Genomic DNA, 16,499 nt, shown 5'->3' on the forward strand with positions numbered 1-16,499 from the left:
TGTGCATGACCAGACCACATGACCTACAGGTAGTAGGGAGTACAGAATGACGACAGGCAGCCGGATTACGATTACTGAGCAGTGCTGAATGAGTGCCTATAGAGGGCAGTAAAGTTACTATGTTACTAAGGGAGCTACCGGACATAGAATAGACACAGGGGGAAGCTTCCGGGACGGATTTCCTCCACCAATCATCATTTAGACTGTAAGTGACGGAGGCAGCATCAGGCCGCCTGGCTTCTCCTAGTGACAGAATTTGGGTAAAATAGTCATGTGACTGCTGCATATCACGTGACGCCGACGCTAAAACTCCATTGTGCAGCTGAAGGTGACGAGCTATGCTAGCGGTGCCACTCAGGAGAGCGGTGCCGTGGGGTCTCGGTGCAGGCTGGGCCTCCGGGGCGGTGCTGCGGCAGGTCAGACACAACATGCTCTGTATGGTAGTGGCCTCTGTCTGCCAGGGCCCCAAGGCTTACCTGAGGGGGCAGGCACAGACGGGAGCAGAGGCCTGGTGGTGGTCAGCTGTAATAAAGGGCTCAGCACAGACTGACACGGCTTCATGGTACTCAGCTAACCCCATGTTACTCAGCTTCCCCATGTTACACAGCTTCATGGAGCGCTGCTTCCCCCATGTTACACGGCTTCATGGAGCGCTGCTTCCCCCATGTTACACGGCTTCATGGAGCGCTGCTTCCCCCATGTTACACAGCTTCATAGAGCGCTGCTTCCCCCATGTTACACGGCTTCATGGAGCGCTGCTTCCCCCATGTTACACGGCTTCATGGAGCGCTGCTTCCCCCATGTTACACGGCTTCATGGAGCGCTGCTTCCCCCATGTTACACGGCTTCATGGAGCGCTGCTTCCCCCATGTTACACGGCTTCATGGAGCGCTGCTTCCCCCATGTTACACGGCTTCATGGAGCGCTGCTTCCCCCATGTTACACGGCTTCATGGAGCGCTGCTTCCCCCATGTTACACGGCTTCATGGAGCGCTGCTTCCCCCATGTTACACGGCTTCATGGAGCGCTGCTTCCCCCATGTTACACGGCTTCATGGAGCGCTGCTTCCCCCATGTTACACGGCTTCATGGAGCGCTGCTTCCCCCATGTTACACGGCTTCATGGAGCGCTGCTTCCCCCATGTTACACGGCTTCATGGAGCGCTGCTTCCCCCATGTTACACGGCTTCATGGAGCGCTGCTTCCCCCATGTTACACGGCTTCATGGAGCGCTGCTTCCCCCATGTTACACGGCTTCATGGAGCGCTGCTTCCCCCATGTTACACGGCTTCATGGAGCGCTGCTTCCCCCATGTTACACGGCTTCATGGAGCGCTGCTTCCCCCATGTTACACGGCTTCATGGAGCGCTGCTTCCCCCATGTTACACGGCTTCATGGAGCGCTGCTTCCCCCATGTTACACGGCTTCATGGAGCGCTGCTTCCCCCATGTTACACGGCTTTATGGCGCGCTGCTTCCCCCATGTTACACAGCTTCATGGCGCTCTGCTTCCCCATGTTAAACAAAGGTTTTGGAGCCCCCATACTAAGAGCATGGTCTCCCAACTTCTACACTTAAATGAGCACTGTCCCTTTAAAAAAAAAAACAACTTCTGCAATGTTGTAGAGACATGGTAAAAGTTATTATTGTTGGATGTCTCGCCAGGTGCTAGAATGGGTTGGGAGAAGCACATGTACAGGATCTGCTGCAAATATCAGTGGAACTAGATTACCTGCAGATATGCTGGAGATCCTGCATTGTGTATGGTAAAGTCAGCCTGTCAGGGGTTAATCACATTGCAAACAGCTGACACTGTTAGGCCTGTTTACATGGGTCGATTATCAGGCGTATGAGTGTTTGTAAGGAAAAACTATCTGACAGATTAGCAGCCAAAGCCAGGACTGGATTTGAAAAGAGGATAAATCTCAGGCTTTCCTTTATGACCTGATCTCTGTTTATAGTCTGTTTCTGGCTTTGGCGTCAAATCTTTGGCAGATAATCTTTCTGTGTAAATGGACCCTGAAAGGACCTAAGATCAGACGATGAACATGCTAACGGCCAGTTCACACAAAGAAAAAGTGGCGGAACTCTTTGCAGTGGAATCCCGCCTACCCCAGTCTCACACATTGGGGGAGATTTATCAAACATGGTGTAAAGTAAAACTGGCTCAGTTGCCCCTAGCAACAAATCAGATTCCACCTTTCATTTTCCAAAGAGTCTGTGAGGAATGAAAAGTGGAATCTGATTGGTTGCTAGGGGCAACTGAGCCAGTTTCACTTTACACCATATAATAATAATGCTTTTATTTGTGTAGCGCACCCCCATTGTGTCTATGGGAGGGCTTGTGTGCCTCTGCTTCCATCACTCTCCGCTCAAACAATTGACACCCTTTGTTTTCACCTAAATTCAGTAAATTAAAATGCTCATACTTTATTATTCTATTACATCCTCCTTTAATGCATCAAGCTGGACAGCCTTCTGGTCCCATCCCTATCTCTGCTTAGGCCTCAGATTCCAGCTGACTGTTAAATAAATCTCTTTTAGGCTTCAAACCCAATTGCCGGATCTGCAGCGAGTCTCCTCGCTGCGTTTTTGCAGCGAGACTCGCTGCAGATCCCGGCTCTATACTTTCAGTAGCAGAGAAACTCGCAGCAGAGATGTACATCCCTGCTGCGATTTTGTCTGCAGCCCGCCCCATTAACCCCCCAGCTGCCGCTCCTGCCCCGAAGCAAGCAGGAGCGGGGACCTGGTAATGTATAGCCTGGCCGCCCCCCCTGCTGCCCTGATGAGCCCCTCAGCAGCACTGATCGCCCCCCCGCAGCCCCCAGCCGCACGAAATCCCCCAGCCCCCGGCCGCACGATCGCACTTCATTTGTACTATCCTTTTTATGAAAGATAGCAGGACCATTGTAGAAATGAAGCACTATAACCCCTCTGCCTTTTCTTTTGTGTTCAAACTTTCCCTATAGATTGTGCGCACTTGCGGGTGCTATATAAATAATATTATTGTTATACTTATTTTGCTATACAAGCATAGCCAATAAATGTCCTAAAACGGCAAGAAATAACATTTTTGGTTTAAAAGCAGCAATGCGTTACACATATATTCTGACATTGGTGGGAAGTGATTTGTATTACTTATACAATACACTGAGACAGTGAGCTCTTTGCCCATGGTGCTTTTTCTTTGGGGAACATAAAAAAAAAGTTTCTAGACAGTCTGAGTGCTAGACCTAATATCTCTGTAGAGGAGGTGCTGACAGGGCCCATTACTGCATTCTGCTACCAGACATGGTATGGATGATGCATGTATAGAAACAATATATAGAGCAATATAGCGCTAGAATGTGTTTATTATTGAAGCTCATATATTCAACAGGTCAGCTCTCTACCAAACTATTCTTTCCCTAAAGAGGTGAAAATTGTGGAAGTGGGACCTAGGGATGGATTGCAGAATGAGAAGGTACGTGTCGTCTTCATATATTCCCAATTCCAGTGATAATGAGAAATACTGTATATAAAGAGTTCTGCAGTCAGCTGCACAGCTCTTTAGCCAGAAATGCAGCCTGGCATTAGTTAAGTAGGCCATTTAAAAAAAAAAAAAAAAAAAAAAAAAAAATTTGATAGTATTCTTTACGATTTAGTGGCTATTTGTTTCTGTTATGCAGACTGTGGTTCCAACTGATGTTAAAATCCAACTAATTAATATGTTATCCGAGTCTGGACTACAAGCAATAGAAGCTACAAGCTTTGTGTCTCCAAAATGGGTTCCACAGGTATGTAGAAAAATATAGTCATATATTTAGCTAATAACATTGCTTTAATAAACTGTATCCACAAGTGATAGCTGGAACATCTTCACCAAACACACATGCAACTCCGGACCTCATGTAATAAAGCAACACGGATTCACCACCAGCCTGGGGGTGCTCTGCCAAATTACGATACATAGAAATCCCAACAAGAGACAATAGCGGCACTCACCAGCCTTTTTATTTCAGATGCTATATTCAGGTATAAAAACAGGCATGAATATGCGTTTCACCGAAACACAGCGACACCTGTTGTGCGTCATCACGCTGAATCTGGCTCATCGTTTGGATAGCCGGAAGAAGTGTGGTGACACACACGGCTGTTTCTGTTGAATGCATATACACTCACCGGCCACTTTATTAGGTACACCATGCTAGTAACGGGTTGGACCCCCTTTTGCCTTCAGAACTGCCTCAATTCTTCGTGGCATAGATTCAACAAGGTGCTGGAAGCGTTCCTCAGAGATTTTGGTCCATATTGACATGATGGCATCACACAGTTGCCGCAGATTTGTCGGCTGCACATCCATGATGCGAATCTCCCGTTCCACCACATCCCAAAGATGCTCTATTGGATTGAGATCTGGTGACTGTGGAGGCCATTTGAGTACAGTGAACTCATTGTCATGTTCAAGAAACCAGTCTGAGATGATTCTAGCTTTATGACATGGCGCATTATCCTGCTGAAAGTAGCCATCAGATGTTGGGTACATTGTGGTCATAAAGGGATGGACATGGTCAGCAACAATACTCAGGTAGGCTGTGGCGTTGCAACGATGCTCAATTGGTACCAAGGGACCCAAAGAGTGCCAAGAAAATATTCCCCACACCATGACACCACCACCAGCCTGAACCGTTGATACAAGGCAGGATGGATCCATGCTTTCGTGTTGTTGACGCCAAATTCTGACCCTACCATCCGAATGTCGTAGCAGAAATCGAGACTCATCAGACCAGGCAACGTTTTTCCAATCTTCTACTGTCCAATTTCGATGAGCTTGTGCAAATTGTAGCCTCAGTTTTCCTGTTCTTAGCTGAAAGGAGCGGCACCCGGTGTGGTCTTCTGCTGCTGTAGCACATCTGCCTCAAAGTTCGAGGTACTGTGCGTTCAGAGATGCTCTTCTGCCTACCTTGGTTGTAACGGTTGGCTATTTGAGTCACTGTTGCCTTTCTATCAGCTCGAACCAGTCTGCCCATTCTCCTCTGACCTCTGGCATCAACAAGGCATTTCCGCCCACAGAACTGCCGCTCACTGGATGTTTTTTCTTTTTCGGACCATTCTCTGTAAAGCCTAGAGATGGTTGTGCGTGAAAATCCCAGTAGATCAGCAGTTTCTGAAATACTCAGACCAGCCCTTCTGGCACCAACAACCATGCCACGTTCAAAGGCACTCAAATCACCTTTCTTCCCCATACTGATGCTCGGTTTGAACTGCAGGAGATTGTCTTGACCATTTCTACATGCCTAAATGCACTGAGTTGCCACCATGTGATTGGCTGATTAGAAATTAAGTGGTAACGTGCAGTTGGACAGGTGTACCTAATAAAGTGGCCGGTGAGTGTATATGCCCTTTTTATGCCTGAATAAAGCATCTGAAATAAGAAGCAGGTGAATGCCACTACTGTCTCTTATTGGAATTGCTTTAATAAAGTTATATTACTTTGTATTTGAAAATGTATAGTTTTATATCTGCCATTCAACTTCCATTAAAGGAGAAGTCCGGCCAAAATTATTTTTTTATATGTTATTACTTATGGAAAGTTATACAATTTTCTAATGTACATTAATTATGGGAAATGCTCATATACTGCTATTTCCCTTAATTTAGTGTATCAGGAAGTGTTAGAATTATCTCAGAATCAGTGACGTCACGACGAAAGGTGTAATTCCTATGGAGTGTCCAGCAGGGGGCGCTCTATATATATAGAAGTCAATGAGTACCATTGACTTCTATATATAGTGCGCCCCTGCTGGACACTATAGGAATTACAGTGTCTGTAATGTAATGTTATGCACTGTACTTTTGTGACTTCATGAATACATTTATGGAATACTTTGGGGAGCAAGTGTCCTTGCTCCCCAAAGTATCCCATAAATGTATTCAATGAATACATTTGCTGGGCACCGAGCAGGGAGGGAGAGAGGTGCCATATACCTCCCCCCCTCCCTCCCTGCTCGGTGCTGGGAACATATACAAAAGTACTACTCCCCCATTATCTGCAGATAATGGGGGAGTAGTACCTTTTGCTATCCCTATCACCGCCCGCGCCGCCGCCACCGCCGCTCACACAGGGGCTGCTTTTTATGCCCTCTGCCGCTCCCCCTCCTCCTCCCGGCTTCAAACTTACTATTGCGCCGCTGATTCCCGCCGCCCGCGTTGCTCCTCACTACCCGCTCGCTCGCCTGTCCGCACGCCCCGTTCCTCACACTATCTGGCCACCGCTTTTTGCTCTTGCATGCCGGCAGCGTCAGCCCGCCCCCACCCCGGCCGGGGACATGAAAAGCAGCCCCTGTGTGAGCGGCGGTGGCGGCGGCGTGGGCGGTGATAGGGATAGCAAAAGGTACTACTCCCCCATTATCTGCAGATAATGGGGGAGTAGTACTTTTGTATATGTTCCCAGCACCGAGCAGGGAGGGGGGAGGTAGATGGCACCTCTCTCCCTCCCTGCTCGGTGCCCAGCAAATGTATTCATTGAATACATTTATGGGATACTTTGGGGAGCAAGGACACTTGTTCCCCAAAGTATTCCATAAATGTATTCATGAAGTCACAAAAGTACAGTGCATAACATTACATTACATACACTGTAATTCCTATGGAGTGTCCAGCAGGGGCGCACTATATATATAAGTCAATGGTACTTATTGACGTCTATATATATAGAGCGCCCCCTGCTGGACACTCCATAGGAATTACACCTTTCGTCGTGACGTCACTGCTTAAGAGATAATTCTAACACTTCCTGATACACTAAATTAAGGGAAATAGCAGTATATGAGCATTTCCCATAATTAATGTACATTAGAAAATTGTATAACTTTCCATAAGTAATAACATATAAAAAAAATCATTTTGGCCGGACTTCTCCTTTAAGTGGCATTAGTAAGGGGCAACATGGGCTACTCTGCTGCCCTTAATTTTGTGTTGGGAACTTCAGGGGAAAGGTTGACAGGTTAAAAATGTAAGGTCTCATTGTTGAGTTTAGGAGTGTTTAGGAGGCAGAACCGAGCTGCTGACGTTCCACAGCATCACTCATCTCATGGCTCGCCCTGCCCTGTATGATTGACATACAGAGTTTGGCTCACAGCACCAGGCCCCTTTTCCATATTTTAAGCCTGTATTGTCTTACTAAGGCTATGTTCACACACAGTATAGCAATGGCCGTTGTTATACTGGCCGAAAACGGGACGACGTTTGTATGTTCCTGTGGCCGTCAGAGCTCTGACAGCTGCAGGAACATTTATTTCCACACGGCCCATTCGGGGGGTGTCTGGAAATCAATTAGGCATTGATTTCCCTTCACACCAGGGATGAAAAGACTGCATACACTCATACAGTAATTACACAATTGCATTAAGAGGCCGCTGATGGATGACAGATGAGATACACTCTTTCTCTGACCATTTCACATCATGCTCAATTTCTTTGTGCAGATTTTTTCCCACCACAAGTGGATAATATTTGGAAGTCTGACGCCCGGCATGTATTGTCCTATACATTAGTGCCTTGGATTACGAGCATAATTCGTTCCGGGACTGTGCTTGTAATCCAAATCACTCTTAAACCAAAGCAAATTTCCCATAAGAAATAATTAAAATGCAGACAATTGGTTCCATGCCCCAAAAATAATGTTTTTTTTAAATTCTTAATAACATGTAAAACAAATGAAACAAACATTCAGAAACAGCTGAATAAGTCATATAATGCGTTACTCTACAGTATAGCAATCAGCATGTGGTGTATAATGTATAGTAACTGCATAAACCTCAAAACCAGCAGCAGTTTGTAGATACAGGATGGAACTGCAGATCCCCATAATGCAGTAGCGTAGTACAACAGGCTAGAATAGAGAAGCAGGGCTGCTGTTAGAGGTCTGTGTGGTCACATGACAGCAATAGAGAAGGGGGTTTGTTCAGCACGGACCAATCAGGAAGTGAGAACCGCAGAGCTGTGCAGGAGGACAGTTACAGTGACTTTTCTATACAGCAGTGTGTATAGCTGAGTGTGAGTGCAGGCACATTATAGCAGCAGTGTGTATAGCTGAGTGTGAGTGCAGGCACATTATAGCAGGACTGGAGAGAATGGGAAACACAAGGGCTGAAAGAGACTACAAGGAGCATGAAGGAATGAGCAAAGCAGATGTGGGAACATAAATTCAGCACTCTGTCAAGGGAGAGAGGGGTTACAGGTATGAAGAGATTACCTCCACAGTCCTGTCCCCTGATGCAAGCCCCAGCCTGAAGTGGATCTGCTATGATTTGGAAGGTGAGGAAGACTTCCTGGGTCAGAGTACAGTGCTGTATACCACCCTGTGCAGACCATGCCTCTTCCCCACTCGCCCTCCCACCCAGTACAGGGAGATCCTAAACCAAAGCAATGCTTTTAAACTAAGTTACAATTTTGAAAAACTATGAGCTCTTCTTGCAAAGCGCTCTTAATCAAAGTTTCTCTTAAACCAAGGTACCACTGTATATTGGTATTTGTTGTGCAAAATTCAGGAAATCTGAACACTTTCTGATGGTTTCTGATGCACCCAATGAAGTCATGAATTACATGGGTGTTTAGTATTTACAATCCCTGCCAGGGAAGCTGTCTCTAGCTTAGGCATCAGTAGCCTGCAGGAAAGTTTACTGGCCTGCTTCTGTTGTTATCAATAGGAGATATTCAGCGGAGACTATAGGACCCTGGATAAATAAGACATTTGTCTAAAGAATAAGCCAGTTTGGGCAGGACCAACCAACCATGTGATACTATATGTAGCCAGGTGCAAACAGCTTGGATAGAGAAGCTGGAGCAGGTTTATTTTGAGAAATCAGTATTGTATGCAGCACAAGTCTCACGGTTCTGCTTCTATCGTAACTAGGGATGGTCCGAACCTGCCAAGGTCCGGGTTCGTACGAACCTGAACTCTCGGCAATGATTCCCGCTGTCTGCCCGCTCCGTGGAGAGGGTGGATAAAGCGGGAGGACCGCCTGGAAAACTGGGATACAGCCATAGCCACAGGCTGTATCCCAGTTTTCCAGACGGTCCTCCCGCTGTATCCACCCTCTCCACGGAGCGGGCAGACAGCGGGAATCATTGCCGAGAGTTCAGGTTCGTACGAACCCAAACCTCGGCAGGTTCGGACCATTCCTAATTGTAACCAATAGGAGCTGTACAGCATTCATAGGCCCATCTGCTGCAGAAGCTTTACAGTCAGGAAAACAGAGACTCCAGTAGGATGACTGTTATTCTACTTTATTGCAAAGTTTATAGTATACCCATAGTATGTTGTGCAACATATGTTTGTTTTTTTTGTAAGTAAAAGAATTGTAAGTAAAAGAAGGTACATTTTAAGTAACTGTGGCCACAGTAGTAAATACTCCTATTTTATGAAAATACTAGTATTTAACAGTAATTTTTTTCTCTCACTTAGATGGCAGATCATATCAGTATAATGCAAGGAATCAAGAGGTTCCCCAATGTCAGCTACCCTGTGTTGACTCCAAATCTTGCAGGATTCCAGAAGGCAGTAAGTTTGAACTTGCTGTATTAAACTAAATAATACTCCAAGGCAAACTAAGGATTATGATAACATGTTATGTCATAAAAAATACCAAATGTCAGTAAAAGGGGATATTGTAGTTATGGGGGATGTAACATGTCAGATGTTGATTGGAATATTTTTTTTGCACTTACATATAAAAGCAAGAATTTAATAGAGGCCCTTAGCTTGTGAAGTTACCATTCTAGATTTAGTATTTACTAATGGGGATTGGGTGTGTGACATGGACGAATATCCCCATCTGGCTATTCCTGTGTTTTAAGATTCGCAACTGAGGCCCCTTTTTTGCATATTTAAATTTACAGGAGGCAATGTATCAATCGAGACTCTTGAGTGAGTACTTCATTGGACTATTTTCCACTGATCTCCCTGAGCTCAGTGGTTGTTGTGCTTTGTTGGTCTACTAGTTATTGCTCCGTTAGCCAGAATTCTGCTCCACACTGATGAGGGGTAAATACCCCGAAACAGCTGCCTGTGGATGGATGCTTGGCTTTGGTAAACCCTTGTCATGTTGCAATACTCGCAACAGAGTTAGACTTTGACACAAAAGGGGCCACCCTGGTATTTCCCTATTTATGTTCCAATACTCACAACCGAGTGGTACTTTAGGGGCTACATGTCAGGGTGGTTTGGTGATCTCCCCACTGGCAACAGGTTTTCTTTCCCTGGTAATCGATGTGTTTTGAAAATCTCTGTCACTTCCATACTAGCCTCAGCTTTTCCTTGTTTTTCTAATGTTTACTGGACAAATCTATGTAAACATTGTTTAGGTATATTAGGATAGCCCCAAACATTTCACCTGCCCCAGTCAGACTCTTTCCATATTCTTCTTATAGAAATTAGCAGTGTTGCCTGGAATAAACCTTTAACAACATACCAGAAAACATTGGTATTTGCTTTATCCACTAATGTGCGTCCACTTATTTTCCTGGTCACTAAGTGCCTCATATTAGACTGAAAAGTAACATTGCTTGTAGATTGCTTTCTAGTTTATCATTGTGCTTCTTCTTTAGGTTGAATGTGGTGCCAAAGAAGTAGCCATATTTGGTGCAGCTTCTGAGCTTTTCAGTAAGAAGAATATTAACTGCAGCATAGAAGAAAGTTTACAGAGATTTCAGGTGGTTACAGAGGCAGCTAAAGAAGCAAATATACCTGTACGAGGGTGAGAATCAAAATGCTTCATTTTATATGAGGGCACTGATCTACAGGCTTGTAGAGGAACATGGTAGATGTAAAAGTCTTTCTGCCTGTAACTATATATTTATTGGGGCTGGGCAATTAATTCAATTATTTTGCCCAGATGGGGGCTATTTGATTTTAAGAAAAAAAAACTACAGAATCCTGCGCGGGGACATCAGTGTAGCCTCCTCCTGCTCTTTTATTCTTCCTGGGCTGCAGCACGAGTTGTGCAGGAAGGGTTAAACGGCACATCTTATAACGGCATATGTTATATGTAGGGGAGGGAACTATGTACAGAGGAATTTGTATTATAGATGGGCCTATAGCTTGGCATGCTGGGATTTGTAGTGAAGGGGCTGGGGATGCATAGATTGTTACTAATGTTATTATATAAAGAATAATGTATATATGGAGTGGAAAGTACACTGTGCTAGACTATAACATTGCCAGTCATAGTGCCCCCCATAAGGTGTCCATAACCTTCAGTGTTTATATTTTAGGTATGTCTCTTGTGTTGTTGGATGCCCTTATGAAGGCAAAGTGTCTCCTAGTAAAGTGGCTGAGGTAAGTTGCAATACAAAAGGCTGGCATGCAGCAGAAGAATGACATGAATTTTTTTAGACCTTACAGTGAGAGATGTTGACTTAAACAGGGCCTGCCATCTCTCCGGACATGACTATTTAGCAAATACTTGCATTCTCCATGAGTAAACTATCCAGGGGCACTCTTTCTGAATACTTATATACATTGTGCCATTCCTGTGCTTTTCCTCTTGACACTGTGTGTGGTGTGTCACTAAGACTGACTGGATATTGCCAGAAGGTACATGCCCCATTTACAAGGGTAATAGTAATAACCAGTTACTCTCAGAACAAAGTAATATCAATGCCATTGTCCACTTACTAGGGCTCTAACAACTCGGGCCCCAACAATCCCAAAAGCAGGGTTGCCTAGTCTACACTTCCATGATCTGTTTTTGGAACACCTTATAAATAAAAATAAAAAATTCCATTCCCGAGTATTCCCGTCAGTGTGCTACAGCCCGAATAAGTTCATGAGCCATTTACGTGCTAGTGGTGTATACTTGGAAATGAGTTTTTCAGTGTTTATGTGCAGTTTGCACTGATAAGTATCTGCCATTTATAGATACATTTCTGTACTCTGGACTTGAGTACCATACCCAGAAAACTATTCTACTACTTATAATTACTTAGTTGTCCTACATTTTCCTATTGTGTAGTTATAGGTCATTTTGACAAAATGGAGTAAAATATTAAAGAGGGTTTTCCCATGAAATGGCAAAAAAAAAAACTAAAAATAAAGGTCTGGAATGATACACACCACTGCTCTAATACTATCCATGTAACTACAGCAGCTAATACAGGAGCTCCCTAGTGTCACTGTCACCTTTTTTAGACAACTTCCTCTGGTCCCTTAACTTTTGTGGGTAAGCGCTCATGTGATCATGTAGAAGCAATTGTATTTCCCAGGATGGGTCTTAGTAGCTCACTGGTTACTACATCAAAAAAATATCAATGTTGGCAGTGCTTACCTTATGCCGTTATTGCATTAAAGCACCACTATGAGCAGGTTCTGACCAGAGAACCTCATAAGCTGATTACCTTAGCTGCAGATTGCTGTTCTGAAACTTGTCTTCCTCCCCCGCATTGCCGAGTAATCCCCTAATTGCCCCATGCAAATTATGTGCTTTAGAGCATTTGGGGCGTCTCCCTCCTGCCTCGAGCACCACTGTGTCCTGCCCAACCCGCCCCCTCCTGTGTTGCCCAGCCTGCCCAGTTCACCGCCCCCTATGAATATATATATCACTGACAATGTCACTGACATCAGTAAGTATATGTTTATGTTCGTCTTGTCGTGTGTGTGTATTATTTTGTCAATTGTATTTACTGTGTCCTTGTTGAGCGATTGTGCATTGAGTGGATGATAGGAGTGTGGATGCATGGAGTGGATGATGGGAGTGTCATGCACTCCATGCATGCACACTCCTCCCATCGTCCACTTTATGCACATCTCTCAACAGGGACATACTAAATACAATTTACAAAATAACAAATCACACACATGACAAGATGAACATAAACATATACCTCCTGATATCAATGACCTTGGGGATGAAAAAACTTTGCCACAGGGGAGGATTCTTCTTCCTGCGTCCCAGATGGCCGGCCCATTCGCGCATGCAAGGGAGGATGCCCGTCTCTGAAGGGACATCTTCCCGCCACTTGCGTGGTGATGAGGCCACTATGCATATATATTAATATGCATAGTGGGCGGTATGGGGGGGGGTGCTTGGTAATAGACCGGTGTCATGCGTGGGAACTGGGCGGCGGTTCAAAATAAGGAGCGCGGCACTGCCACCCCCTGCGGTAACTGTCTGTTCATGTAAAAAAAACAAAAAAGCAATGTACCTAGTGGTACATTCGCTTTAACATAAAAACCCCAAAGAGATGTACCTCATAGTATATTAGCTTTAAGGGCTTTGGCTGCCTTAGAAACAATGAAAGTAAGTGATTCTCCCCAGTCCTATCCCCTGCCTGCTGCTCTTTTCCACTGCTTAATGCCTCATGCTACACATCTTGACACACAAGTAATACCCTTTTGGTCAACCACTGGCCACAGCAGTAACCTGCTCTCAGCCAGTCATTAGGCTGAGGGGGCATTTCCTGTGTGTGGAGCAAGGCAGAAAGAAAGCACTGATTATTAATTATGAATAGGTTAAATTCATAGTAGAGGTTTTACTTTAATCAGATTTTATAAATATGGTTTACCATAAAAAAAATGAGCACACATTTGAATTCTACAAAAAACTTGATCTCTATTGTACTTGTTTATTGTCAGGTTGCACACAAGATGTTTTCCATGGGTTGCTATGAGATCTCTTTAGGGGACACTATTGGAGTGGGGACACCTGGCAGTATCAAAGAGATGTTGACAGCAGTTCTGGAAGTAATTCCTGCCAAGGCTCTAGCTGTTCACTGTCACGACACATATGGACAGGCTCTAGCAAACATACTTGTGGCTCTCCAGGTAAAATGCTCACTATGTCAATGAATATGTAATAACTTAATGTATGCCCTGGTATTTCCTTCTCCTTAGGAAAAAAAAACTTTTTAAAGGAGTATTCCAACTTAAGCTATCCACACAGGAGAATAAGTGTGATATCTCATGGGGGGGGGTCTGACCTAATTTATCTTTTTCCATCTTAAAGGGGTGTGCCAACTTAACTGCTTTGTTTGAATGGTTCTATGCCCTTTCTGGCCATAAGGAAATAATTACCAGTATAGAAAGCTGTACTCTGGGGCCCCTGGCACATCTGTAAGAATTTTTCGGAATCTAGTTTCCTCAGTAGGAAAAATTACTAACTACTTAATAGATGCCCAAAATAGACATCCCCTTTCGAATTATCTGCTTAGAGGTCATGTAAAGTTGCAGGAAGGAACCATAATAATCATCACTATTTTGCCATGATAATAATACATAAAATTCGATCCACTTATTGCACTTATATCGGGGTTTATGTCAATTAGGGGCTCGCCCATGCCCTTAGTCAGTCAAACAAATATTCACAGAATAAAGTACCCGGACCCCTGAAGTATATGGCATGTCTTGATTCATAAGGAGTCATCTGTTCTTCATGTGGGTTATTATGTTCTGTTGCTATAAAGGAACTGGAAATTGTTACTTGAATATTTATTAGTTAAGTGTGATGTTAACGTGGAATCATGGTATCCGTCATAACTTGTTTCACTATGATTAGAATACATTAGGTTAAGAATTTTTATTTATGTAAGTGTACTGTTTCTTGGTCAATAACATTGTGTCTTTTCCATTGCGACAGATGGGAATCCAGGTGGTGGATTCCTCTATTGCAGGTTTAGGTGGGTGTCCTTACGCACAAGGAGCTTCTGGGAATGTAGCCACAGAAGATGTTGTTTATATGCTGCATGGCCTTGGCATTCACACAGTATGTACACACCTCTATGTATGATTGTCTTGTTTCCAAGGCTTCAGTTGACATGAAATTAATGCAGTCATTTTGGCATGGACTTTAATTGTATGAATTTTTGCTTTTCTAGGGCATTGATTTAAAGAAGCTTACAGAAGCTGGAGCCTATATCTGCAAAGCTCTTGGAAGGAAAAGCAGTTCGAAAGTGGCACAAGCAATGTGCAAACTGTGAGATTAAACCTATGGATCGTGCACAGCATACCCTCGAAGTATCAGGACAGTTTTGGATTCCCAAGATCTGTTTATAGTGGTTCAGCTGATGGCTTTCCAAAAAAAAAAAAAAACATTTCTTTAAGAACACCACATCTGATAACAGGGCCAGTTCTTGATTTGTTTTTAAGGATGAGACAACCATCTGTAGACAGTACAGAGCAGGGTGCTGGTTAGCTATAGAGGTGCCTTTAACATAGCCCATGTGGATGAGTTAGAGTTGCTTATCAATGAAGAGTGAAGGCCCTATTTCACGGAACTTTTTTGAACGATTATCGTTCAAACGACCGCTCGTTAACGATATTCGTTCTGTGGAATAGCTGAAAACCAGCAAACGACAACAGCGAAATCGTCGTTGAGTCGTTCACTATTTTTTTTCAACATGTCGAAAAAAAATCGTTGTTCTTTCAACAATAATTCGCTAATCTTTTCGTTGAATAAAAAATCTTTCAGTCGTTCTTGAAATGTCTACCTACATTTCCCCAAGTTTTAAACGACCATGTAACGATGTAACGACCACAAAAAAATCATTACACTACAGATATCGTTCACGTTCCCACACGTATTGTGTTATCGTTCGCTTAAAAAAAATCGTTAAGTGCTCGTTAACGAGCGGTCGTTGGAGCGAGTCTATGAACGATAATCGTTCCGTGAAATAGGGCTATTAGTATATGAAGATCTGTTTTTTGCCAAGAACTTTTATTATCCCCAAGGGATAATGTGTCAAAGACAGTGGTTTTACTTATTAAAGAAATCATCTCCAAGAAAGTTCTGCTTGTGACTCTACATTAAGTACTATGCCAAACTGAAAGTGATTTACGAAAGACAATGCAATTTTTATTGCCATATAATCCTCCCTGAGCATTGACATGCACCCCCTAGTTGCCTGCTGCAAAATGTTGTACACAATGGGGGAGATTTATCAAAGGGTGTAAAATATACACTGGTGGAGACTGCCTACAGAAACCAATCACAGCTCAGCTTTCAGCTCTGGTAAAATGATAGAGAAGCTGTATCTGGTTAATGTAGGAAGTTTACATCAGTGTATATTTTACACCCTTTGATAAACCCTCCCCGATTACGTCTAACTATTTTGTGAAAATACATACTGCATTTATTTGTATTTTTGCAGCATCTTTATTGACCTTATTATATGCCATTATAAGATTTCATTTTGTTCTCCCTTTACAGCATAAGCTCAATGCATATAGGTAGCATGAATACAGTTTCAGTGTTGCAGCCACTGACAACCAACCAGATGTCTGCTATTTAAAGGACAAGTGCCATGAAAAACTTTTTCCCAGTAATTGAAGCACATTACAATCACCTATCTGCCTCCCTTCCCTGTCTTTTCCCCCCCTCCATCCCCCACCAGGAAGTGTCCTAACTCACACAGACCTAATGACTGCCGTCACCAGGCAGCTCCTTCTTGTGAGGATGAGTCATCAGCAGGAGGGCTGCTCTAGGTCCTGTTACACCAGCCTCCCCCTCCCCAGTCCAAGTGATGG

General features: G+C 43.9%; 1 protein-coding gene across 2 annotated transcripts; it reads left to right on the top strand.

Annotated features, from left to right (window-relative positions):
• The first annotated feature begins 41 nt into the window (after positions 1-41).
• On the top strand, positions 42-15,759 carry LOC138799195 (hydroxymethylglutaryl-CoA lyase, mitochondrial-like). 2 transcript variants are annotated; one of them, XM_069980081.1, is made up of 9 exons: positions 42-205; positions 3,378-3,461; positions 3,667-3,774; positions 9,447-9,542; positions 10,589-10,737; positions 11,255-11,318; positions 13,614-13,802; positions 14,614-14,739; positions 14,852-15,759. In XM_069980081.1, the coding sequence occupies exons 3-9, from the start codon at positions 3,706-3,708 to the stop codon at positions 14,951-14,953; spliced, it is 795 nt and encodes a 264-aa protein (XP_069836182.1). In that variant the 5' UTR covers positions 42-205; positions 3,378-3,461; positions 3,667-3,705; the 3' UTR covers positions 14,954-15,759. The 2 variants fall into 2 exon arrangements, with proteins under 2 accessions (XP_069836182.1, XP_069836173.1); XM_069980072.1 differs by lacking the exon at positions 42-205 and adding an exon at positions 232-416.
• The last annotated feature ends 740 nt before the right edge of the window (positions 15,760-16,499 follow it).

Source organism: Dendropsophus ebraccatus, chromosome 1 (genome assembly GCF_027789765.1).
Source record: "Dendropsophus ebraccatus isolate aDenEbr1 chromosome 1, aDenEbr1.pat, whole genome shotgun sequence".
NCBI lineage: Eukaryota > Metazoa > Chordata > Amphibia > Anura > Hylidae > Dendropsophus > Dendropsophus ebraccatus.

Coding starts and splice junctions, on each gene's coding strand:
- LOC138799195 (XM_069980072.1), top strand. CDS start 339: ATGCTAGCGGTGCCACTCAGGAGAGCGGTGCCGTGGGGTCTCGGTGCA. Junction 10,738..11,254: donor GCAAATATACCTGTACGAGG/GTGAGAATCAAA, acceptor TTTATATTTTAG/GTATGTCTCTTGTGTTGTTG. Junction 13,803..14,613: donor ACATACTTGTGGCTCTCCAG/GTAAAATGCTCA, acceptor CCATTGCGACAG/ATGGGAATCCAGGTGGTGGA.